At 42.6% G+C, this 27,464-nt stretch overlaps 1 protein-coding gene across 1 annotated transcript; it reads right to left on the bottom strand.

Moving 5' to 3' along the window:
* Nucleotides 1-5,425: 5,425 nt before the first annotated feature.
* On the bottom strand, nucleotides 5,426-24,903 carry Wee1 (WEE1 G2 checkpoint kinase). The gene is made up of 11 exons (XM_038314859.2): nucleotides 24,065-24,903; nucleotides 22,519-22,724; nucleotides 20,450-20,510; nucleotides 20,152-20,324; nucleotides 19,674-19,795; nucleotides 15,965-16,111; nucleotides 12,582-12,677; nucleotides 11,722-11,807; nucleotides 10,920-11,090; nucleotides 10,059-10,204; nucleotides 5,426-6,749 (listed from the first exon to the last, which is right to left on the bottom strand). Exons 1-11 carry the CDS (start codon nucleotides 24,641-24,643, stop codon nucleotides 6,593-6,595), a joined length of 1,944 nt encoding a protein of 647 aa, XP_038170787.1. The 5' UTR covers nucleotides 24,644-24,903; the 3' UTR covers nucleotides 5,426-6,592.
* Nucleotides 24,904-27,464: the final 2,561 nt, after the last annotated feature.

Raw genomic sequence — 27,464 nt, 5'->3', positions numbered from 1 at the left:
TGCATCATTAATATTCCACAGCATAAACAAATGTAACAAACACCTCTTAAACTAACATTCCACAACAAATCTCCATATATTTAATTTTTATTTATGTGTATCTTTCTCTGCTTGTCTATATGTACCACATGTGCATAGGTGCCGGAAGAGGCCAATAAATCCCCTGGAACAAGAATTAACAGGAGGTCATCAGCTGTCCTATGCTGAGTCCTCTTAACTGATGAGCCATCTCTCCAGACTAAACTTTTACCTTCACAGAGGTGACCCCCTCCTGGAAATCATCCAAATTTATTGTACCATGAACCCATTTCATGCCATAAGGATGTCAGCACTCAAAACAAATATATGCTCTTCAAAATATTTATTAGCTGTACAAAACTAAACAATATGAGTTCTGTTTCTTCAAGGCATTTTTCTTGAAAGGCTGGAATGGCTGAGGTTTCCCAGACTTTTAGCTTAATGAAGTTTTGACAGAACATGTCATCTTTTCCTGGTAAATCTTCCTAGAGCATACACAGATATTTCTCTTTACTCCACAGACATTTGAGCTGCACTGAAAATTAGGGACATCTGCCACAAAGAAAAAGAAGTTCAAAGATGTTCAGATGAGTGCGTCTCAAAAGTTTCTGAATGCTAAATGTTGGGAGAGGAACAGTTTCAATATCTTATTCTTCCACTTTTATAAAAAATAGACTGTTTCAGAGAAACTTCTAACAACCAAGTTTGAGGGGGAAAGACCCACACATTCTGCAAATCAGTTTCAGTGATGCTATTCTCATGCACAATATCCAGCCAGGCGGTGGTGGCACACACCTTTAATCCTAGCACTCGGGGAGCAGAGGCAGGTGCATCTCTGTGAATTTGAGGCCAGCCAGGGCTATAGAGCAAGTTCCAGGACACCCAGGACTGTGTGACAGAGAAACTGTGCCTCAATAAATAAACAAATATTTTCACAATATCCAAAACCCTTCCAAACCCAACCCTTTTCATGCATCATCCTCTTCATAAATTGCTTTAAATAGTTCAGAAATTGCTTTTGAAGTCCAAAAATGGACCAGGGAGATGCTTAAAAGATTAAGAACACATCCTGGAGATTAGAGAGATAGCTCAGCGGTTAAGAGCACTGGTTGCTCTTCCAAAGGACCTGGGTTCAATTCCCAGCAACCACATGGCAGTAATCCACTGTCCTTAGCTCCAGTTCCAAGGGATCTGACATCCTCACACAGGCATAAAACCCCAGTGTACATAAACAAACAAACAAACCTCAAAACAAAACACATCTTGTTCTTGTGGAGGAGTTCAGCTCCCAACAGTGCACCCACATCAGGTGGCTCACAACCGCTTCCAACTCCAGTGTGCAGGTGTGGACACCCCCTCCCACCTCCCACCAGTGTGCAGGATCCCTCACATATTCATGCAGAAACAAACACATAAGATCATGTTAGGAACTGTAGATTTAGTTTAGGGTGTGATTGGTTTTTTTTTTTACATTTTTTGTTTTACCTATGTTTATATATATATATATATATATATATATACACATATATATACACATATATACATATATGTTTATATACACGTATTCCTGTTACCCAGAGGGCAGAAGAGGGGGTCAGATCCCTAAGCACTGGAGTTACAGGCAGTGGTGAACCACCTGATATGGGTGCTGGAATTGAACCCAGGTCCTCTGCAAGTCCAGCACATGACCTTAGCCACTGGGACATTTCTTGAGCCCCTTAGTTTAGGGTGTGTTTCATGTGTGCACACACAGTCACCATAATTTTGGAGATGATATTTTTCACTGGTCTGAAGCTTTTCAAGTAGCTTAGGGTAGCTGACGAGCAAGACCCAAGCTCATACCACCATGCTTGGCTTTTTTATATGAGTTCTGTGATTGAACTCAGGTCCTCTATACAACCTGGGAACTTTGTTAATTCTGTGATTTCTTGACCTCTGGTATACAGCTAGAAAAAAAAAAAATCAAAGCTTGAAAATCGTCCTTCCTGGGCTGGTAAAGGTGCTCACTGCCAAACATGGAGACCTGAGAGCAGTCCCCATGACCCACATGACAGAGAAAACACGCCGAATCCTGCAAGATGTCCTCTGACCTCCACAGGCACATTGAAGTACATGAGCACTACCCATCCCGCAAACAAGTATCAAACACAAAATAAAGACATTAGCTCATTAATTAAAGGGGAACTGCTCATATTTTAGCATAACATTCTTTTCTCTGATAAAGCAAGTTTTAATATTGCAGTGAAATATATATAGGTTTTTTGAGACAGGGTTTCACTCTAGTTTGAGCCTGTCCTGGAACTAGCTTTTGTAAACCAGGCTGGCCTCGAACTCAGAGATCTGCCTGCCTCTGCTTCCTGAGTGCTGGGATTAAAGGCGTGTGCCACCACCGCCCAGCTGCAGTGAATTATATTGATTTCTCCTCCCAACTTTTGATTTTTATTAAAGTCAGTCTTCAGAAGTTTATCAATGGAAAATATCTTCCTCAAACAGCAACACAACTTTGCATCTTACTATTTTTGGATAATCTACATTTTTTGAATCATTACTTAAGATACCTTACCCAACTCTTAGACAGCACATTTTATTGCTATTATGCATATCTAAGACTCTCCTTTAACTTTTCCTGAGTCCCTAGTATGCAAACACTATTTCTTTTTAGGGGGTTGGAGACATGGCTCAGTGATCAAGAGCATTTATTGCTCTTGTAGAGGACCAGGTTTAATTCTCAGAACCCACATGGCAGTTCACAACCATCTATAACTTGGATTCCAGGGATCTGATATCCTCTTTTGATTTCCACAGGCTTCAAGCATGCATTTGGTGCACATACATACATGCAGGAAAAATAATCACATAAAATAACTTTATTAATGAGTGTATGTGCACTTGGTGGCCAGATCTGAAGAGGGCATTGGATGCCCTGGATCTGGAATTATAGGTTAAGTTGTGAGCTGCCATGTGAGTGCTAAGAAATGAACTCTAGTCCTCTGTAAGAGCAATAAGTGCACTTAACTGTTGAGCCATCTCTAACCACATATTTAAATTAAAAAAAATTATACTCATCTATTGATGTATGTGCCCATACACATGTGACAGGCCATGCAGGTGGTTACAGGACAACTGAGTGGATTCTCTTCTACCATATAGACCTGAGGGATTATTAATATTACCAAGCTCAGGGTAAACCATCCTGCCAGCTCCCAAACTATTTTTTTTTTTTTTTTTACTGGTTGTAGGTCTATCTTTTAAGCAAAAAAAAAAAACAAAAAACAAAAACAAAAAACACAAAAACCTTATGCTGAATCTAAGCACTTTTGGCAACTTTCAGATGGTTTAAGATTTCCCTTTGTTCCAACTGGACTTGGTAGTCTCCCGTTAGATCTGTCCCACCGTCTCAATGGGTAAACGCACTCCTCACGGTCCTGACTTCCTGGACCTGGGGGGAGTTGGGAGGACCTTGGACTCAACATAGTGTAGAGAACCCTGATGGCTGTTTGGCCTCAAGAGGGAGGGAGTGGGGGTGTGGGTGGAGGGGAGTGGAGGGAAGGGGGAGGAGGAGGGGAGGAGATGGCAATTTTTAATAAAAAATAAATAAACTGGAAAAAAAAAGATTTCCCTTTGTGCAGCAAATATCAGATTGTTTAATTCTTAAGCTAACACTGTTAAAAGAATGTGAAATATTACCAGAAATCTTAATGAAAAACTCAAATGTTTCTTTAAAGCTAGTGCACTAGAAAAATGTATCTTAGATACTTAAAAACAACCAAAACAGATACCAAATATCCACTTTTCTTTGCTCTGAGACAGTCTCTGTGTAGTCCTGGCTGGCATAGAAGTCACTATATAGACAGGCTGGTATCAAACTCACCAAGACCCACCTGCCTCTGCCTATGTGTTGGGTTTAAAGGAGTTGGGACGCTATGCCTGGCCTATCCGTTTTTTATACCTTTCTTCTGTTGAGACAAAGTCTTGCTAAATAAATAGCGAGTCTGTCTCGCAACTTGTAGCAATCCTATTGCTTCAGCCTTCCCAGGGCTTCTGTTCCAGGCTGAGCCATCTCCTCTGCTTCCTCAGTCTTTCCAGGCCATCTATCTCACAGCTGCTTGCTTACTTTCTTGCAGATTAGCATGGAGCTCACTGTGGAACCCAAGCAGAGCTTGAACTAAAGGCAATCTTCCTCCCTTATCCTCCTGAGAGGAACTCATGCCTAAACTACCACATCCAGCTCTGAATTTAGTTAGGTTGCCATAAGGCCAGACACAGTAACAAACACTGCTAACTCAGCACTGAGGCTAAGAAAAGTCTTGAGTTTAAGGACAGTCTGAATGACAAAACAAGGCCCTGTCTAAAAGAATCAAAACCAAACAAATCACATCATTATGGATAGGGAGGTGGCTTGGCGAATCAGCGGAAGAAGAGACTGCACCAGTTGTCCTCTGCGCTTCACATGTGCCATAGCATGCATTCACATGTGCCATAACATGCATTGACCTCAACACTCTCACACAAAATAAGGTTTTGGCTTTTTTCCCCCAGCCAGGTTTCTCTGTACAATCCTGGCTATCCTGGATCTTACTCTGTAGACCAGACTAACCTTGAGCTCAGAGATTCACCTGCCTCTGACTCCCAAATGCTGGGATTAAAGGTGTGCACCACCACCACCCAGCCACAATAAGTATTTGTAAAAATATCAAGAACAGCTGGAGAGATGGCTGAGCAGTTGAGAGCATTTGCTGCACTTGCACGGGACCATGTTCTAATCCCAGGACCAACATTAGGTAGCTTAGTTACCTGTTGGATCTGATGCCCTCTTCTGATCTGGTATACATACACACAGACAAAACGTGCATACAAACAAAATCTTTAAAATAATGGTATTGGGTGTTTAGGAGTGATTAGCAAGGGAAAGGTGGCCCTGGGTTGTCTTGCGTGCAAACACACACACAAGCCAGCCTCTTAAAACTATAAGCTTTCCTCAATCTAGTTAAAAAGCTATGAACTATATGTATTTTATCCACTTAACCTTTCTAAATTATACCTCATTTCTAGTGTCACATGCAAAGACATACAATATGCTTAAATATGTATTATACTGATAACACTCAAAACTTTCATGAAATCTCAAGATATAACTATGCACTAAAGCACACATTAAAGAGTCAGTAAGCTCCACATCCTATCAAATTAAGAATTACGAGTTTAAAGTTCAGCACTGGGATGGAGGTGAGAGAGAGTTAAGTTTCAGGCCACCGTGGGTTACAAGGTGAGAATCTACTTCCAAGAGCCAGCAACTAGGAGCAAAGCATACTCTGTTCTTAGCACTTTATACATTATATCCTATATTTTGCAATGCAGCAGTGAGGGGATATAAAATAGAAAACAGGCACCAGAAGATTTAGACAAGTAAGGTAAGCACAGAGTGACTTTTAATACACCAGTCAATGTTAATAAAACACAAGTCAAACAGACAAGTGCAAATGTTTTTCAGACCAAAGTTAATAGGAAAACAAATGAGACATTTTTTTTTCCTTTTGGAGGGCAACATCTAATATTAGCCAAACCTTGTTAGTCAAATGGCTAACCACATGTAAAACGTATTTTGTGTAAAACTCGGAATAATCAGAAGTCATTCTGGCATTTCAAACAGCTATGTACAGTATTACCAAGATCAGTTTATATACATAAACATTGAAGAGAAGCTGGGCGAAACATTTAAAAATAGGCTACCTATACAACCAAGTACAAGACTTGACAGAAGGAAACATGTTTTAAAGAGAAGGACATTATAAGAAAAAAATTACAAAACCAGTAACAATTATACTACATTAATACAGCGTTCAAACATAGAGGGATAGGTGCATTTTTTCAATGCACTAGCTTGAAAGTCCAAAGAACAAAAGGCAAGCTGCTCTCCAGGAAGAGCAGCTCCACATTTCACATAATTGTTTTGAAAGAGAGCCTATTAACAACAATGATTGTTTAATGCTAGTCTTACAACAAGAGGAAACTAAAATAGCAGCAAATTCACAAGGCAAGGCTTCCACAGAATGACCATCCCATGTACACACGATGCCTAAAGTGCTCCCAGTTGGATATACAAGTATAATTCACAATAGAAAAAAGAAACGTAAGACTGACACAGGTACATCGGAGGCTGAGTAGTAGTACTGAGTCTCTGAGCAGCTCCCTTTTTGAAGGGAGAGGATGTTCGTAGTAAGGGCCTTGAGTCCTTCCTAAGGGTCCCAGCAAGGAAAGATCCTTTCCTCACGCTGCAGTAGTGACTGACACGCAGCCCACACCACAGTGGTTAACCCTGCAAAGGCTGGTGGAACATCCAACAGTGACTGAAATCCTACATGAAACAGACGGGAAGATGAGACAAAAGCCTGACATAGCCAAGTCAGAATATAGCTCTCAACTGTAATTCACGTAAGTCCTAAAAGGCATTTCAGGAAAATTACTGATACCAATGGACAAAGTAAATTGCAAAGCGGATTCTAGCAGTGATTTAACCTAGCTTCCTCTTGTCACAGTTTTTTTTTTGGAGGGGGCAGTGGAGAATGTGAGCAGTTCAGTATATAGTAAGGCTGACAGAGCGGTTCATTTTCTTTCCAATAAGTCGAGAAGCTCTATTACTCTGGGTGGTGGACCTAGTGGTCATCCGATCCGTGAAGAGTGCTCGTTCCTCAGCTGCAACTTTGGCAGCCATCTGGGCTTTCTTGAGTTCTCTACAAAAATAAAAAAGGAAGCAAGACATTTAATTTACCTATTGTATTAATCTTATAGAAAGAGTCTAAGAGGCCAAATACAAACTGAATTGTTGTGCTGGCTAGTTTTATGACAACCTGACATAAGCTAGGGTCAGACAGAAGGGAGCCTCAAGTGAGAAAATGCTTCTACAAAATCAGGCTGTAGGCAAGCCTGCTTCTTAATTAGTGATTGGTGTGGGAGGACCCAGCCTGTTGTAAGTGATGCTTCCTTGGGCTAGTGGGGTGGCAGCACACACCCTTAATCCTAGCACTTCAGAGGCAGAAGCAAGTGTCTATGTGTGAGTTCAAAGCCAGCCTGGTCTAAAAAACAATTTCCAGGACAGCCAGGACTGTTAGACAGAGAAACCCTGACTTGGAAAAAATAAAACAAACAAAAAAAGCTGACTTAGTAAGCCATGAGAAACAAACCAAAAAACAATACTCCTGCCATTTTGAGTTCCTGTTTGGCTTCCCTCAATGAACAGAGATATGTAAGTCAAACAAACCCTTTCCTTCCCAAGTTGTTTTGGTCATTGTGCTTCATCATAGTAATAATAATGCTAACTAGGACAACTGTCATTGAGAAACATTCAAATACTATCAATTATTCTGAGATGCAATTGAGAAACAAAAATATAACAGAGCTTTAGCTTATATACTCAAATTTATGACTTGTGCTTTTAGGATTAAACTATAAAGACATTAGCAAGAATTTGGGGTCTTAAATTTTCAAATTGCACTTCAATTTATATCAAAGGACAAAATTTAATTTTAAAATCTATAAAATTCTTATTTAACATAAAACCCCTTCAAGTTAAAAGTCAAAATGATAGCAAGTTGAATTAGAAAGTGTTCAAGGTCAACCTCTTCTATAGTAACTTTGAGGTAATTTTGGGATGCATGAGTTCCATTTCAAAAAAGAAACAAGCTGAGCATGGTGGCACATGCCTACAATCCCAGCACTAAGGGGTGAGGTTGGGAGTATAGAGGGAAGAGGATGAGGAGTTCAAGGCTAGCCTTGGCTATATACTGAGTTTGAGACTAGCCTGGACTATAGGACTATATGATGAATTACTACCTCAAAAAATAAAGAGGACAAGGGGTATAGCTTAATGCTACAGAATTTGCCTAACATAGGAAAAGGCTTGTGTTCAATCCCTAGCCCTGATGTGCAGGAGATGTCATTATATGGTATGACACATCTGGGCTGATGATAAGGCTCATTGGTGAGGACACCTGCCACCAAGTCTGACACCCTGAGTTTTAATCACCAGAATCCACATGGTAGAAAGATCAATACATGACATGTGTATGACATGTATGTCACGTATATGACACTCTTGGAGTTTTGATCACCAGAATCAACATGGTAGAAAGATCAATACATGTCATATGTTTGCACATACACAAAATAATGAAATGTAATTTAAAAATAAGCATGAGGACCCTCAGCACCCACACAGAAAGCAGGGTAAGACTGAAGATTTAGCTCGGTGGTAGAGCCTCAGCTATGGGGGTGAGAAGCAGTATAGGTGTGATTGCACATGCCTGTAATCTCAGAGCTGTGAGGCTGACAGGAGAATCCTTTTAGACAGCCTAGAAGTCTATATGAGCTGCCATGCTCCAGGTTCATGAGAAACCCTATTTCAAAAATTAAGTCTTTTATAGTGATGCATGCATGCATTTAATTGCAGAGGCAGAGAGACGCAGAAGCAGGTAGATCTCCAAGTGGAGGCCAGACCTTACTCTTCATCAAGACAGGGATTCTCTGTGTAGCCCTGGCTGTCCTGGAACTGTGTAGACCAGGCTGGCCTCAACTCAATTTAAAAAAAAAAATGTAGCAACATAATTGACATTAATTTCAGTTTCATCAACAGGCTGAAGAAAATGCTGTAGGGAAACATTTAATGTTGGTAAGAGTCTGGGAGAAATATCTTACAGGTTGATTCAGCTTGTACCATGATTTAGAGCTTTGAGAAAATGACCACTTACACAAAAGCATGAAAACTGAACACAGAATATCACAAAACTTAGGAAACAAAAGCTCTACCACTGAGCCTTCTCTTTACTCTTTCTTTACATCCCATAGCATTCTCCCCAGGCCTCTGTGCTGGGGATGAATCCAGGACCTTGTGCTCACTGGGCTAAGTACTCTTAACACTAAGTACCCACCTTTTGAGGGGGGGTGTTGAGACAGGGTTTCTCTATGTGACAACTCTGGCTGTTCTGGAACTCACTTTGTAGATCAGGCTGGCCTCGAACTCAAAGATTCGCCTGCCTCTGCCTCCCAAGTGCTGGGATTAAAGTCATGCTCCACTGGCTGGCTAAGTCCCCACCTTTTCAGACAGGGTCTCATTTTGCAATCCTTGCTGACTGTCAAATCCCTCTGTAGATCAGGCTGGCCGCTAACTCACAGAGCTCTTCCAGCCTCTGCCGATGCCTCCTAAGTGCTGGGATTAAAGTGTGCACCACCACTCACTGATCCTTTACTTTTTGAGACAGGTTCTCACCAACTTGCCCAGGCTGAGGCTCAACACTGTTGAAAAATTTGAACTTGAGATCCTGCTGCCTCTGTCTCCACACAGCTGGGATCACATGTCTATGTGTATGTCACCACATCTGACTTAGCCTTAATATTTATCATGTGTCTAGTTATACAGGTACACACTTGTGCAAGCGCATACAGAGGCCAGAGGTCAACATCAGATGTTTTCCTCAATTGACATCCAAAATCTTTAATGTTTGCAACATAAAGCTTTTTTAAAAAATTATAGTGTATGGGTGATTGTTTCATATGCATGTATGTCCATGACTCATGTGTGTGCCAAGGAGACCAGGAGAGGGCAATGGGTCCCCTGGGACTGAAATCACAAACACCTGTGAGTCTCCAATGTGGTGCTGGGAATTGAACCTTAGTCCTCTGGAAGGGCAGTCAGTACTCTTAATTGCTGAGTCATCTATCTCTCTAGCCCTCTTTCACTGAATCTAGAGTTTGATGGTTCAGCTGGGCTGGTAAGGACAAACCTGTTTCTGCCTCTTCAGTGCTGAGATTACAGACACAAGCCTCTGTGCCCAGCTTTTTACAAATGGGTTGGTAACCAACTTTTTACAATCTCAGGTTCTCATGTTTATGTGGGAAAACTTTACCAACTGAGCCACTGCCCAAACCCCACTTAAAGTACATAATTGCAAAGTTTGACAAAAACCATAAAGGATCTCTCAGAATTTGAGAATCAATGAAAATAAAATTTAAAAAATTAAAAAAAAAATAACAAAAAATCTGCTTACTTCTGCAAAAGAGAATTTTTGAATTTCTCAGCATTCAATTCTATTCGTAATTGCTCTGCGCTCTTTCTAGATGCAGACAGCAATGCTGAATGCTTCACCAGCACCATCGCTGAAGGCCTTTTCTCTGGATCAGGATGAATCATAACCTGAGAAACAAAAGCAAAAATTGTGGTTAAAAATTACTACTTACGGCTAAGCATGGAGGCACATGCCTTTAATCCTAGCACTGGGAGGCAGAGGCAGGTGTATCTCTGAGTTCAAGGCCAGCCTAGTCTACAGAGTTGCAGCACAGCCATGGCAACACAGAGAAATGAGAAACTCTGTCTTGGAAAACAAAACAAAAAAATAAATCTACTACTTATGGCCAGGTGCATGCCCTTAGGTCCTAGCACTCAGCAAGCAGAGGCAGACAGACCTTAGTTGAGGCTAGCCTGGTCCATATAGTTCAAGGTTCCAGGACGAGATACAGACACCCTGTCTCTAAAAAACCCAACCAAACAAGAAAGACTACTACGTAGAACAATCCTTTTCTATACTATGAACATGTATTACTCTCATTGGTTAGTAAAAAGCTAACAGACTGGTAGCTGGGCAGGAAGTTAGGCGGGAAAGCTAAACTGAGAAAGATGGAAAGGAGGGTGGAGTCAAGAGAGATGCTAGTGGCAGTCCAGGAAGCAAGACACGTTAGAGGACAGGTAAAGTCATGAGTCACATGGCAATACACAGATTAATAGAAATGGGTTAATTTAAATGGAAGAGTTAGCTAGTAACAAGCCTGAGCTACTGGTAGAGAATTTGAGAAATATTAAGCCTCTGAGTCCCTGGTGGTAGGGACAGGAAACGTCTGGCTACAACACTCACTTTTAGCAACTCTGTCAACTCCTGGGAAAGCACTTGTGGAATCCTGGGTAATCGACCCTGCCTGATTTCATGCCACTGGTCTCCATTTCGGGGTAGGGGTTCAGCACCAGCTGCACATACAACCGTGAGAGCAAGAGCAAAAATATCTGCTTTCGGTAGATGGCTATAGTTCTGTAAAATTTAAAAGAAAAAAAAAATTAGTGGTCAAAATAAAATATTGTACACAATGATAGTCTAGGTAAAATCACATTAAAAACCTTTCAATGCCACATTTAAGCATCTATTCAGAAAATAAGCTGCTAAATTTAGGAGGATGTTGACTTTTTTTTTTTTAAATTACAAATAATAAACTGGGGTAGCCGGGCGGTGGTGGCGCACACCTTTAATCCCAGCACTCGGGAGGCAGAGGCAGGCGGATCTCTGAGTTCGAGGCCAGCCTGGTCTACAAGAGCTAGATCCAGGACAGGCTCTAGAAACTACAGGGAAACCCTGTCTTGGAAAAAAAAAATTTAAAAAAAAATAAATAAATAAACTGGGGTAGCGGTTAAGTACATATCTAAAAATAGATGCTGCTTTATCAGGTGCCCAATGACATGCTCCGAAGCAAGTATCCTGCCCGCTGGAGATGCATATGAAGACAATGTGTATGGAGAGAAGAGCAAGGAGACTAAACAATTAGATGTCATGTGACACAATGTCATAATCTACCTTTCATTTCCTCAGTAAATACAACATAATCATTCTTCTGACAACTGCTTAAGTGGGACAAATCAAGTACTGTAAACCAAGGAAAAATAATTACCTCTTGTAAAACTTCATTTGCTAGAAAACGACTATCACCTTCTTCAACTTGTGGACTAGAGATTCTTGTCACATGCCCAAGATCACCTAGACGAATTAGAAAAGTACAATAGCTCACCCAGCATGCACAAGGCCCTGACTTAGTATCTATAACCACATAAACCAGGCATGGTAACACATGCCTGTAATCCTAGGACTCAGGGTAGAGTCTATCCAGGCTACACAGCAAGTTCAAAGCATACTGAGATGCATGTAATGCTGTCTCAAAGTATATAAATATGGACTGGAGAGATGATAGCTCACCAGATAAGAGCACTTCTTGCTCTTGTCAAGGACCAACATTCAGTTCCCAGCATGCACATAGTAGCTCAAAACTACTTGTTACTGAGTTTCTGGGAATGCTTCTTCTGGCCTCCTTGGGCACTAAGCATATACATGATGCATTTATATTAAGGCAAACACTCAAAAAGAGGATTATGGAGATGGCTCAGTGGAGAAGGTATTTATCAAGAGTAAGGAGCAGAGTTCAGATTCCCAGAACCCAGGTAAAAGCCAACACAGGAGCACATGTCTGCAAACCCAGAACTACCTTGAGATGGGAAGCGGAGACAAGAAAATCCCAGGAACTCACGGGCCAGTTAGTCCGGAATCCAAAACAGGGTACAACAAACAAAAGTCCCCAACATAAAACAAGATGGAACATGCGGACTAACACCTAAGCCTGTCCTCTAACATCATACGTGCTCTGTTGCACATGCATGCCCACCATGTCCATACTACACTTACACACATAACCAACCCCCCACCAACCCCTTTTAACTTTAACATAACAGTTATCACAACAGTTAACAAAAGTTTTACCTATTTTAAACATAACTTTGTTGGATATCCAGTCATCTTCATCTCCTTCCTCAGAGACAGCATTCGGGATTGAGGTTCGAGATATGAAAATATTACCTGTTGAATAACAATATTAACAAACAAGGCCAAATATAAAAACTACCAATAAAGCCAGGCATGGTGGTACACATCTTTAATCCCAGAACTCAGGAGGCAGAGGCAGTGGATCTCAGTGAGTTCAAGGCCAAGCCTAGTCTACAAATCAAGTCCCAGGTCAGACAGGGCTGTTACACAGAGGAAATCCTACACACCACAAACACAAGATTTAAAAAAATAAAATAAAAATCCATAAAGTTGGTGAGATGGCTCAGTGGGTAAAGTCACTTGCTACCAAGCCTGACAACCTGAGTTCAATCCTCAGAAACCGCATGGTGCAAGGAGAAAAAAAAAAAAAACACAAAAAAATCATCCAGACAATGTTAAAAATGTATATTTTTTTCCAACCCAATCTTAGTGAGAATAACAACCTCAAGGGATAAAGATGAGGCTCTATGCCTCATCTACATATATATAATATATATGTATATATTATATACATACATATATGTGTATATATAAATGTATATGTGCACATATATTATGCATATATTATGTATATATGTATTATATATAATATATAACATATGCATATGTAATATGCATATGTTATATATATTATATATATGTAGGTTTTGGTTTATAGAGACAGGGTTTCCTGTGTAACTTTGAAGCCTATCCTAGAACTCACTCTGTAGATGGGGCTGGCTATGAACTCAGAGATCTGCCAGCCTCACATTCCTGAGTAGGGAATACAATTTTTTAATTTAGCAATGACCTCTAAACATTTGGGAGTCACTGCCAAGACCCTTTTTGCTTATATATTAATCTTCAGTATTCTATTAACTTAGAAATAATATAAAAACAGTAATTCAATGCTGAAAAAAAGACCCACTAATGTTATATTTTAGATTTACTCATTTTATTTTATGCATGATTGTTTTTGCCAGCATATATGTATATATACCATGTGTATGGTCATTGACCATGGAGGTCAGAACAAGGCATTGCTTCCTGTGCAAATGGAGTTATAGACGGTTGTGAACCACCAGGTGGGTGCTGGGTTCTTTCCAAGAACAAGAGCTTTTAAACTACCAAAGGATCTCTCTCCTGCCACAACTTAATTTTAATCTGATGCTATCAGGCTGGAAAAGAAGAACAGGTCATTTAGCTACCATGCAGTACCTACACCCCAATACTACTGTTTATGGCCTATTTCCTACTACAAACAATACTTCTTTTTCTTAAAAATCACCTCATAACTGACTTAAGTCTGAGTGGCATATTTGTTTCTCAGTATGTGGGTGTATGACATATGGGTATGTAGGCTAGAGAATAATGTCAAGTCTTCTTCCATCCTTTTCATCTTACTTTATGAACCTGAACCTCTAGTTTTGGCTGTACTGGCTGGCCCCCATCTGTGCTCATCCCTCCCCCCCCCCCTCGTGTGGGTCGCAGACGCACACCCTGCACCCGGCTGACACAGGGTTAGAGGTCTGCAGTTTGTCCTCACGGTCGCACAGCCAGCACTTCTCACCACCGAACCATTTCCCCAGACCAGAGTATTTCATTTTAATAGACTTATCAATATTACACTGATTCTAGTATATCATAATTACTCATCTGTGAAGTTTCACTTTATAGGACAATATATTCATGGTGATATTTGTAAATTTTAATTTTTTCAATCTCAGTACCACAAACCACCCCAACAAAAATCCTTTATGTCCCTTAGTATTTCTAGCCTTTGAACCTTGTTATACAAAGATTCATTGTGTTTGCTGCTTAATATAAGATACAGCAGTACTGCCTAACCTTATAGTCTGCTCTCATACCTATATCCAAACATTTTCCCCTTCCTTCCTTTTTTTCTTTTTCTTTTCTTTTTTATTTCTTTCTTTTTTTTTTTTTTTTTTGAGATAGGGGTTTACTTATTCAGTCGTGGCTAGCCTGGACTATATATACCAAGCTTGGCTTCCAAATACCAGAGATTCTCCTGCCTCTGCCTCTAAAGTGCTGGTACAAAAGGTGTGTACACTATACTTGTTTTTTAACTCCTTTAAAAAATAACTTTGGTCAGGTGAAAATAATTTAACTGTAACTCACAAGTTGTATAAAGCTACTTAAATTTTATCAAACCAACATGTTTAATAAAAACAAATTTTTTAATCTGTAAAATCCAATTTAAATAAACTTGTCAGGATATAGAGATGGATCAATGGTTAAGTGTCCTTACTGTGCCAGGCAGTGGTTGTGCTTGCCTTTAATTCTGGACTCGCGAAGCAGAGGTAGACAGATTTCATTGAGTTCGAGGCCAGCCTGGTCTACAGAGATAGTTCCAGGACAGCTAGGGCAATTACAGAGAGAAACCTTGTTTGAAAAACCAAGAGTTTTTACTGCTATATTGTAGATAACTGGGATTCGGTGCTAGCACCTATATAGTGGCTCACAAATGCCTCAGTTCCAGGGTATCCAACATGCTTGTCTAGCCTCCAAGACTAATTTAAATTTAAACTAAATTAAAAATTAGTTGCCCACTCTGCCCAGACAGGGTTTGTGTAACAGCCCTGACAGTCCTGCAACTTATGTAGACCAGGCTGGCTTCAAACTCAGAGAGATCCACCTGCCTCTGCTTCTTGAGTGCTGGGATTAAAGGTGTGTGTAACATACCAGCTAACTAGTTTGTTCTTGTTGTTGCTGTTTAAGAAAAGCACCTTGCCTGCAATAATTAGTTTGAATTCATCAGCCTTTCTAACTTCCAATTTATAGGAACTATAAGAAAGAGAAACTAAAAATGCAAGAAAGCAATTGGTTAAACAGACAAGTTTATCTGTAGGGTTAAGCCTATCATTTTGAAGTAGAGGGGCTGGAGAAATGATCAGTGGTTAAGAGCACTGGCAGTTAGTTCTTCCAGAGAACCAGGTCCAATTCCTAGCATCCACATGGCAGCTTACATCTGTCTGTAAATCCAGTTCAGGGCTTCTGAGACCCTCACAGGCATACACGCAGGCAAAACACCAATGAACAGCAAATAAAAATAAATTATATATTAAAAAGGAAAAAAAAGTAGAAGAGTAAAACCTGAAAAGGGAAAATGATAATCAGACGCACAGTTTAAATGATTTAACTATGAAATATTTGGGCCTGTTGGGGGCTGGAGGTGAGGGTGGTCTAGTCTTCCCATCATAAATCAATACTAGTAAGTAATCAATGAAAAGCAGAAAGATGTTTTCATATTGCTACAATGAAGTAATTTATTTCCAATACCCAGGTTCCAAACAGCACAGCCAAATATCTGGAATACTTACTAGGTTTTATATCCATGTGAACCAAAGACATTGAGTGTATGTATCTCAAGCCCCGGCCAACTTGTAAAAGCAGATCCTTCAGCTCTCCTTCAGTAAAGTATCTCATGATTCTGTAGTTCTCACTTATAGCATCAGCTAAACTCCCACCTAACAAAGACAGCAAAAATTAACATTTTTTTCATTTTCCCCTTATTTACAAAAAACCCTTTTTTCCCTTCTCTCTATATGGAACAACTGCAATTCTCCACCAAGAAAATTACATTTTATAGAGTCCCCCTCGACAACTTGCTTGGGATATCAACTTTTATTTATTGTTTTAGTATAAAATATACTAACAAATATAGAAAATAGAACACCAGGCCTGGTGATGTAGTTACATAATACCAGCTATTTGGGAATCTGAGGCAGGAGAATCATGAGTTTGAGGCCAGCTGTGGCTACAAAATGAGTTTGTTTTTTTTTTTTTAATTTATTTATTTGTTGTATACACAGTGATCAGCCTCCTTGTATGCTTACAGGCCAGAAGAGGGCACCAGATCTCATTACAGATGGTTGTAAGCCACCATGTGGTTGCTGGAAATTGAACTCAGAACCTCCAGAAGATTAGCCAGTGCTCTTAACCTCTGAGCCATCTCTCCAGCCCTACAAAATGAGTTTTAAGGGCAGCCTTGGCAACTTAGTAAGACAGTCTCAAAATGTAAAAAGGGCAGGATTCAATGCCTAATGAACATGGATAGGTCCTAGGTTAAATCCTCAGCGCCGAGGGGAAAAAAAGATTTAAACTTTCTTTTAGCTTATTAACTTCAACAACCAATTCAGTTCACTTTCTCAGAGTAAACCAGCAGTTTCTTTCTCCTTCTGAGGGGAAACCTCTGGAGTGGAACAAGAGCAGGGGATGGTGGCGCACACCTTTAATCTTAGCATTCTGGAGGTAGGGGCAGGCAGATGGATATCTATGAGTTTGAGACCAGCCTGGTCTACACAGCAGGTTACATAGGCAGATAGATAGCGAGAACCTATCTCTAAATAAACTAAGAAACTGATTAAATCAGGAAAGGTCTTTACTACCTATATCACTTAGTGATTCATAAACTACTAGACTGCTAGTTATTTATGAAGATGAACAAGAATAAACCTTACCATCAAGTATTCCTAAAACTTCTATTTCTCTGTTTTTTGGTTTGTTTTTTTTTAAAGACGGGTCTCTATGTAGCCCTCCTGGTTGGCCACAAACTCAAAGATCCATCTGCCTCTGACTCTCAAGTACTAGAATACCACCACCACACTCAGCTACATCTCCTTTTTTCTTTTTGGTTTTTTTGAGACAAGATTTATGTGTGCAACAGCCTTAGCTGTCCTGGTACTTGCTTTATAGACTAAGCTAGCCTTGAACTCAGATCTTCCTGCCTCCTGAATGCCAGGATTAAAAGTGTGCACTACCACACCCAGCTACATTTGTCTTTTAAACAAAGATTTATATATACACACACACCACACACATATATACATATATATGTGTGTATGTATGTAAGTATAAGTCAATGCTCTTATGTATGTACATCTGGAAGGTAGAAAAGGGTTTTGGTGTCTTCCCACACATCTGAGCAAGTCTCTCCCTGATTCACTGTCTCAGCTACACTACAAACCAGTAAGTCCCAGTGATGCTTCTGTTTTTGCCTCCCTGAGAGCTGGGGGGGTCCGAGGCAAATCCAGCAGTTCTAACTTTTTTTTAAATTTTTTATGGTTTATTTAATGTGCATTGGTGTGAAGGTGTCAGATCCCCTGCAACTGGATCCTCAGACAGTTGTGTGCTGCCATGTGGGTGCTGGGAATTGAACCCAGGTCCCGGAAGAGCAGTCAGTACTCTTAACCACTGAGCCATCTCTCCAGCCCCCAGCAGTTCTAACTTTTACATAGACACTGGACTTTGTACTCCAGTGCTCGTAATTGCACAGCAAGCACTCCTACCCACTGAGCCCCTGGGGGGAGGGGCTCCCTAACAATACATTCTTTAATCTTTATGGAAACAACTTAAAAATGGAAACAACCCACTGTCCTCTGTGAGTTCAAGGACATCTTGGGCTACACAGAGAAACCCTGCCTCAAAACAAAAACAAAAACAAAACATAACTTACTTAATACAGTTGTATTAATGAATTCTAGCTGTAAACTAGACTGGACAGACGGTGGATAAAGCAGGATTTCAGAATGGCTTCAAGAAATGGCTAAATTTAGATGAATGGAATCATTGTCCTTTTATGAGAAACCAACATCACTGTTAGAAGCTCACAAAATGCAAAAGCTAAATGCAGTGAAAATTCATTGAAAACAACTTTATTATTTGAACGTGTTAAAGTATTGAAATCTGGGCCCTAGTAAACAGTAAATAGGTCAGAGAGCTGTACCTTCCAGAAGGGATTAATGTGAAATTGAGTCTGGCCTCGTGGTACTAGCCTCCTGGAATATCTTAAGATCAAGGTCTGCCTTGGCTAGAGTCCTAGGTAGCTGCTTAGTGATAGCAGTCACAGCACAACGCACACAAAGAACTGCCTACACAGCTCAGAGGCAGGGCACTGAGAGCAGTCGAGGAGCTCTCAGTCAATCCCCAGCACCACAAAGGAAAGGACTGTCATGAAATTTGCCATTGAAAAATAAAAAGGGCCAGGGGTGGTAGCACATGCATTTAATCCCAGCACCCAGGAAGGCCAGATTAGTCTGCATATATAGAGCTTCATCCAAGAATATACAGTGAAACCCTACATTCTACATGCAAAGATGCAGCATGAAGGACCACCTCGGATGCTGTCATGTTCTTAGACTTCCCTTCCTCCAAAACAGAGAAACAAATTTATTATAATCGCCTCATCTCACTGTATTATTCTTGTACAGCCGAAGGGAATAGACTAAGATAATCTTTCCTGTGTGCTGTGTGCTCAGAAATAACAAAATGTACAACATGGCAAGGCATACCAGTATGCTGTCTTCTCATGAAGCTCAGCACTGAGTGACAAGCATATAAATAGAACAAGTTCTCCCACTGAAGTATGTTAAAGATGTCACAGAGGGGCTAAGACTTCCAACTTGAAATTTATGTTATATCATTCATGGATGAAAGATGAGAAAGGGAGTCAGGTAAGGTAGTGCATGTCTTTAATCTCCACATAGGGTATGCAGAAGCATGTGAATCTGAGTTCCAAGCCAGCTAGGGTTACATAGTAAGACCCTATCTTAAAAATTTCACACAGACACAAGAGAAAGGCAACCAGAAAGATCGTAATAAATCTTCCCATGGTGCTTCTTTCTTTCTTTTTGGTTTTCAAGACAGGTTTTCTCTTTAGCTGTGGACCCTGTCCTGGAACTCGCTCCGTAGGCCAGGCTGGCTTCGAATTCAGAGATCTGCCTGTCTCTGCCTCCCTGGAGTGCTGAGATTGATAAAAGGTGTGTGCCACTATTGCCTGGCAGTGTTTATTTTTTAAACTCAAAAGTTTATGAAAGGGGGCCGGAGAGATGGCTCAGTGGTTAAGAGCATTGCCTGCTCTTCCAAAGGTCCTGAGTTCAATTCCCGGCAACCACATGGTAGCTCACAACCATCTGTAAAGAGGTCTGGTGCCCTCTTCTGGCCTGCAGACATGCACACAGACAGAATATTGTGTACATAATAAATAAATAAATATAAAAAAAGTTTATGAATGAACATGACATAACTTACCATTACAATATTCATTTTGTATAAGCATATGGTCATCTTCTGCCCATGCAGAGAAATAGCGAACCACATGGAAATGCTGCCCAAGCACAGCATGAGCATATACTTCTCTCAAAGCATTCTGCCTAGAAGAAAAATATTAACAGAATGTTAAACCATTTCTGCTCAGGATTAAATCAAATCACCTGAAGCACCATAAAGTAAATATGACCTTTTAAATTATCATTATGCTAAAAAGTGTCTTATTTAACAGAACTAAGAATTATGCAAACTGGCATAATAGTACACACTGTAACCATCAGGGAAATTGAGGCAGGAGAAGGGGAGTTAAAATCATCAGCATACAGTGAGATCACCAAGGCTAGCCTAAGCTACGTAAGATCTAGTCTTAATAAAAGCATTAAGTGTTTGGTTACCTAGAACTTTGTTTACCAATAACAAAGGAGACAAAATACAAAAGACAGAAACATTTAATACATACTCATCAACAGAGCCAGCCAATGGTTTTTTTGATCGCTTAATGGCATAAATGCATCCATCTAGCCTCTTCACACATTTAAACACAGAACCAAATTCTCCAGAACCAATTTTCTCGACCTCATGAAATTCAGTTTCATACCGCGACTTCATATTGCTTTCAGTAATTGTAATTCTCTGTAATATAGAAGGATATCCATTTATAATACAAAGATATAAAATTAAAAAATTATTCTACCCAAGGTTCTACTGTTTACATGACATGCAGACATATATTAACTAAATTATAAAAAGCTATTTACTTTAGCAGGTCTTGTTTCATCTTCAAATTCATAATCACTGGCTTCCATGTCTTCAGAGGAACTGAAAAAAAGAATTAAATGTTATCAGAAGATACATCAATTTAAGATTAACTTTACATAACTATAGAGTGAAATAGATTTTTTTAATGGATAGAAAAAAATGTAGCATGATTAATAAAAACCCAGAGACAGATATTGGGGTTCAACTTGAAGACCAGAAAAGCAAAGCAGTCAGCCACTGGCTCTTACCTCTACCTTAGTCTAAAAATGACAACCCTGCTTCCAGAAATGCTCAGAATGAGACTGAGCCTGAAACTTGTGTCCTCCCATCTTATATTTATCCTCTCTAATGCTGGGATTAAAGGTATGCCCAGTTTCTACAGCAAACTACAGTGGCTACTGGGATTAAAAGTGTGCTACCACTGCCTGGTCTGGAAGGCTGATCAGTGCAGCAGTTTTACTCTCTGATCTTCAGACAAGCTTTATTTGTTAAAACACAAATGATATATCACTACAAAAAAGAAAGCATAGCCGGGCGGCAGTGGCGCACGCCTTTAATCCCAGCACTCGGGAGTCAGAGGCAGGCGAATCTCTGTGAGTTCGAGACCAGCCTGGTCTACAAGAGCTAGTTCCAGGACAGGCTCTAAAGCTACAGAGAAACCCTGTCTCGAAAAAACAACAAAAAAAAAAAAAGCATATAGTTAATTTTGTAACCCTAAAATCCGGCTCATTTGATGAAAAAAAAAAAAAAAAAAAAAAACAAAAAACACCCAGCCGGGCAGTAGTGATACATGCCATTAATCCCAGCACTCAGGAGGCAGAGGCAAGTGGATCTCTGTGAGTTCAAGGCCAGTCTGGTCTACAAGAGCTAGTTCCAGGAACAGTTAGAGCTGTTACACAGAGAAACCCTGCCTCAAAAAACAGAAACAAAAACAAAAAATCCCTACTGAGATATGCTCACTAACTAGACTACTGCTACAGAGACCAAAATTAAAGCATTTCTGAAATCAAATCCCTGCCATCAAGATAGCTCAGAGCAGCAGTTCTCAACCTGTGGTTTGAGATCCCTTTAGGGTAATGTAAAATACACATTAGATACTTATATTTACATTAGATTCATAATAGTAGCAAAATTAGTTATGACGAAGCAATGAAAATAATTTTATGGCAGCATTAGTAAGGTTGAGAACCACTGGCTCAGAGGGTAAAGGTTCTAGCTTGACACCCAAGTTCAAGCCTGGGCACCCACACAGTGGAAGGAGAACCAAGTCCCTAAAGTCAACCTCCACACACAAAAAATAAATACGTGTAATAATAACAACTCTCTCAAATTAGTTGAAATTAGATGTCTGACAAGAAATCTAGGCTTGGGGTTGGAGATAGCTCATCCATTAAGAGCACTGGCTGTTCTTCCAGAGGACCCAGATTCAATTTCCAGCACCCACTTGTCTGTAACTCCAGTTACAGGGGACCCAACATCCTCACACATACATACAGGCAAAACACCAATGCACATTAAAATAATTAATGAATTAACACTCTAGTCTTTTTTTTTTTCCAAGGCAAGGTTGCTCTGTGTCGTGGATGTCTTGGAAATAGTTTTGTGGATCAGACTGGCCTTGAACTAAAAGAGATCCACCTGCCTCTACAGGAAAGCTTGGACTAAAGGCATGCACCACCATTGCCTGGTCTAGGCCTTTTGTGTAAAAGAGTTTTTGCAGGTATGAGCATTGCATGCACTCCCAGGGCCTAAAGAGGTCAGAAGGGGCAATGGACCCCCTGGAGGCAGAGTTACAGCCATTTGTAAGCCACCACTTGGGTGCTAAGAACTGAACCCCAAGAACAGCAAGAGCTCTCAACAGCTAAGCCATCTCTCCAGAAATCGAGGTTTCCTATTCTTTTCCTTTCTTACTCCACTTCTTCCCTGCATCCATCCCTCTCCTGAGAGCTAGGTGCTAATGTTCATTAGTGAAGCCTTTCAGAGCAGACACTCACGCACTCAGTACAAACTGAATAGTACATGGAACCCCCGCTTAGGTGTACAGAAGACTCAAACTGTAAAGACTTACTCATTAAAATATGCTCTCTTTCTCCCACGACACTGTCCTGAGGAATGGAGCAATACAGGATCCGGAGTAAAAGGATTAATATTCACTTGAGGAGTTTGCCGGGTGTCGAATTCTCTTTTTCCTGATTTTTCTGTGTTCATGAATAGAGAACTACCCCGGAGTTTAACAGAGCTGGAATCAATTACTCGAGCTTTGGAAAGCAAACTCTATGAAAGGAAAAACAATCTTCAGGACACAAGCTTCAACTGGCCTTTCTAGGTGGCTGATGTGTAGCCGAAAGTATCACATAGTGAAGGACAGGTTCAACTGCCCGACTTGGGGAAAGAAAAGAAAGAACAAAGAAGGGGCAATATACGAGCCTTCCGTACATTTCAAGTAAAATAAACAGTGGCTGACTTAGGGGTCAGGTTGCACACTATTTATCTGTAAAAGATAGCAAAGTAAAAACCGGAACCAAGTCCTTAAAAGGAACCTTTACAGCGAATAAAACTAACTTCATATCAGTGGCTAAAAATTAACAAGCTCTTTCAACATTCTAAAAATAAAAGCGATCGGTCTCAAAAAGTCCCCACATCCACCTCAAGAGGGCTTTGGAAGGCGGCCTCACTGGACTCCTCCCACTACTAGAAGAACCATGCCTTAGGCAAGTCGGCTAATAAAATAGCAACGCTCCAAAACACACGTAGTCTCGAGGGTTATGACTAAGGGTGCGTGGAAATCTGTAAATGCGCGACTCCCTTTCCGTGTTAACACTTCTTTCCGTGTTAAACTTAAGGTGGCGTGCTTGTCTTAATTTGGGGAAATGTCTTAATTTCTGTGTGTGTGTGTGTCTGTGTGTCTTCTCGAGTGTTACTAGTGACAGTGTATACGTACACAGGCTATTCCGGACAGGTGCTGACCACACACATTCATTTTAACACATAGGCCAACACACCCTCAGAGCAAACCCCAGGGTAAACACAAAGCTTCGCTATTACTAAGTCCCGAGAAAGACAATCAAAAGCTACCTGGGGTGTTCATGACTGTGGCTGTAAACGCAGAGAACTCCCAGAGGGCAACACGAAACCAGAAGTACAGGAGGAGAAAAACCCCTTTAATAAGCCTAACTCCTTCTACCCGGGCTCCCCAAATTACAGGCCCGACCACCGGGTTTAAATGGCACCATATGGCTCGTAGTGTCAGGTGGCCCGCACCAAACCGGCAGTCTAGCACACCGCGCCACCGGGGCCACATCCCCAGCCACCTGGACGGCGGGGACCAGCCCCTCCGTAAGATGAAGAAGTTCCAACCCAGGCCTATTGTTCAGTTACATAATCTTAACCGACAACCTCTGGGCAGAGCCAAAAAGAGGGGCTGCCAACTTTTTTTTTTTTTTTTTTTTTTTTTTGGTGGCGGCGCAGGACAACGAGAGGGGTGCGGCGAGGCGGTTATGTAACCGAACCCCGACAGCGGCGCGCTCGGCTGCAGCGCCGCGGTTTTTTTTGTTTTGTTTTGTTTTTTGTTTTTTTAAAGGCCCTGCAACCGGGTGTCCCGGGTCCCCACGTACCTTGGGCGTGTGCGGCGTGTCGAACAGTCGCAGTTTGCGGAACGTCTTGTGCGGCGGGGTGCTGGGATAGCCGGGCAGCGGCGAGCAGCGGCCATCCACGGCCCGCGGCGACCCACAGCCCCGCGGGGACGCATCCCCCGGGCCGCCGCAGTGCACCGGCGAAAACGACGGGCCCAGAAAGTAGGCGGTGGCCGGTGACTTGACGGGGGACGACGAGCCGAACCCCTCCTCCTCCCAGGAGTCGCCCTCGGCGCCGGCGCCCGCCGCCTCCGCGCCCCCGCCGCCGCCCCCCAGCAGCAGATCGTCCTCCAGCTCCCCGGGGCTGCTGGGCTCGGCGCCGGGCGAGCGGCGGCGCTCGGCCTCGGCCTCGGCGGGGCTGCGCGCGGAGGGCAGCGGCGAATCGGGTTCCTGGAAGGCCGAGTCCTCCCCGGTGCTGTGGCCGCTGCCTTCCTCCTCCTCCTCCTCCTCCTCTTCCTCCTCACAGTCGCTGCCCGGTGCGAAGATGAGCTTCTGCCGCAGGCTGCAGGCGGCCGCGGCGCGGCGGGTGGGCGGCGGCTGCTGTCTGCTCAGGAAGCTCATCTCCCGGCTGCAGTCACGGCGAAGCACGGGAGAGCGGAGGACGGGCGAGCACAGGCCGGCGGTGTCCAGGTCTCGGCTGGCACAGGGGGCGGGTCCGCCACGTGCGATCCGGCGCGCCGGGCTCAGGCTGCAGCAGGCCTGCGCGGCGTGGAGGCGGCCGCGGCGGTACCCGGGGCAGCGGCTCCGAGGCGCTCCAAGCTCCCGACGCCGCGACGGCAGCGGCTGCGGCGCGGACTGCCCAGTGGCCACTGACCGGTCCAGGTAGCTGGCGAAGGTCTCCGCAAGTTCGGCCGCAAGTTCGCGTTCCGCGGCTTCCCGCGACCGTTAACCACGTGACGGCCCAGCCCACCAATCCCCGCCCAGCCCGGGGTTTGAAAAAACAGGGGAGGCGCGACGTAGCCCGCGGGGGCGGGCCCAACTACGCGATTTTGGCGCGAAATCGCTGACCCCGCCCCGCAGCTGCGGCGCGCCGCCAGTCCTGGGCGGGTCGCGGCGTCGCGGACCAATCAGCGAGCCCGGACTGCACAGACGCCCGTCCGCGTTCTCCGCCCGGGGGAACGGAGCCTGCCGGGAGGCGGTCTGGGCTGAGGGCCGTGGGAGCGTGTCTCCGACCCGGGCGTGGTCGGCGTGGCTCAGCCTGTGTCCCCGGGTTCCGAAGCATCCGGGCACCGTGCAGCCCTTAGGGACGGCCAGAAGCCTGGCCAAAGCCCGTGTTCCGAGACCCGACCCCTGGGCGTTCTAGGCGTTCCGGAGTGGCGGTCTGAGCCGGAAACGGTGACCGTGCTCTGGACGTCCTCTAAGGCGGCCTGTCCAGCCCTGAGTCCCGCACAGCCAGACACGTCGGTGGTGATTGGTCCCGCCACAGACCCAGGGCCCACCGTGCTGCCCTAGTGTTTATATTTGTTCGCTAGCACGTGAGAACGTGCTGGCCTAACTGATTGGCCCCGGGAGAAAAAAACAAACAAAACCTAAGGGAACTAGCGGTGCAGTGCTCGAACGCACACACCTGTAATTTCTGCAGTTTGGAAGCTGAGGCAGGAGGATCAGAGTTCAAAGCCATTGTGCTGTGTAACGGTGCTGTCACAAAAAAAAAAAAAATTGCCGGAAATACCGGGGCGGTGATGGCGCACCCCTTTAATCCCAGCGCCGGGCAGGCAGAGACAGGCGGATCTCTGCGAGTGGGAGGGCAGCCTTGTCTACAGAGCAAGTTCCAGGAAAACTGTGGCTGTTACACAAAAAACCCTATCTCTAAAAACAAAACAAAAATTCAGGGAAAATAAAATTTCCCACTATCTTGTCAAATCATAATTAATCTGTTTCTTAATATATATACACATACACACGTGTGTACTTATTTTGTACGCTATCCTTATTATGACTTATTTTAAGGCTTTTGTTATTTTGTTTTGTTTTACCATTCATTGCTGGAGTGGGAATCAAGACCGGACTGTCCTACAGAAAAGTAATTTTCTTTTTTACTAGTGATTAGAGCTAGTAAAATTGAGGCTATCTGTAGAAAATTTAATGTTTCCTGCTGTAGATTTACACTGTCTAGATAATAGCTGTTCATACTTATTTCTATTGTCTTTTATTGCAGTTATGAGAATTAACTTTTATGATATTGTGTATGCTGTTTTAACACTTCAGGGACTGAAAACTCCAACTGATTTAAATTTTTTTTTTAAGCCAGACTCTGCCATGTAGCCCAAATTAATTGAACTCCTGGCAAGTCTCCCTACCTCCACCTCCAGAGTGCTGGGATTCTAGCACAACCTGCCAGGCCAGGGTGATTCTTTGATTGGTTGACTGACCATTTTTTACAAGATAAAAGTTTCATTGTGTAGCCCTGGCCTCTAACTCACAGGAATCCATCTGACTCCCAAGTGCTGGCTAGATCAGGTACTGTTAGATAAGGATTGATCAAGTGACCTGAAAATAATAAAGACCGACCTCAATAGAAGGAGATTGTCTTGTCTTCAGAACAACAAAGGCCAGCTGAGTCTCCTCAGGAGTGGAGACTGCTCCGTGGTACAGGGATTTGGGGGTTTCTTAGGACAGAAAAGGGAACTTCTGGGTGGAAATTTCCATCTGCACATCTGTTCCGCTTAAATTGTCTCAAGGTTGTAAATACCAAAGGAGGTTGTTGGTAATGTTGACCTCATGGGCAAAATTTATCATCTTGTCAACTCCTCTGCTGCAGTATCTCAGCTCACGTGAAGCTTTTGGGGTATTTTGTAATCCTTCAATTACAAGTGTGAGGCACCAGGCCCAGCTTCCAAGCTAAATTTTTAAATTATTATTATTGGCAGGTCGGGTGGCAAACACTTTTAATTCCAGCACTTAGGAGGTAGAGGCAGGCAGATCCCTGTGAATTCCAGTCCAGCCAGACCTATGCAGTAAGAGTCCATCTCAAAAATGAATTATCAGTGTGTATGTGCACATGCAAGCGTGCTGTGGTGTGGGCATGGGGGTCATCAACCTTTGCATGAATTCCAGGGAACAAATTCGGGTTTGTCAGGCTTACACTGCAAACCTTCACCATCTGAGCCATCTCTCAAGCCCTGATAAGCCGCATTTTTAATAGCAGCCCATTTTAACTAATACCTAGCATGGAGGATTTCCTGAGATCCCAGCTGATGCTGTGAAGCACAGCTGTCTGATGTGTCTTTTCATATGCTAACCCAAACTGTCATTATGCTGAGCTGGTTGCTCAGTGTGGGACAGTGAAGGGTGGTCTCCGCCCTTCTGCCTCTGCCTAGGGAGTATTGGGATTATGGGGTACACCACACCTGGATCACACGCCTTTAATTCTGCGTAGGAT

Source organism: Arvicola amphibius, chromosome 1 (genome assembly GCF_903992535.2).
Source record: "Arvicola amphibius chromosome 1, mArvAmp1.2, whole genome shotgun sequence".
Lineage (NCBI taxonomy): Eukaryota > Metazoa > Chordata > Mammalia > Rodentia > Cricetidae > Arvicola > Arvicola amphibius.
This window is presented reverse-complemented; position numbering and strand designations above follow the sequence as displayed.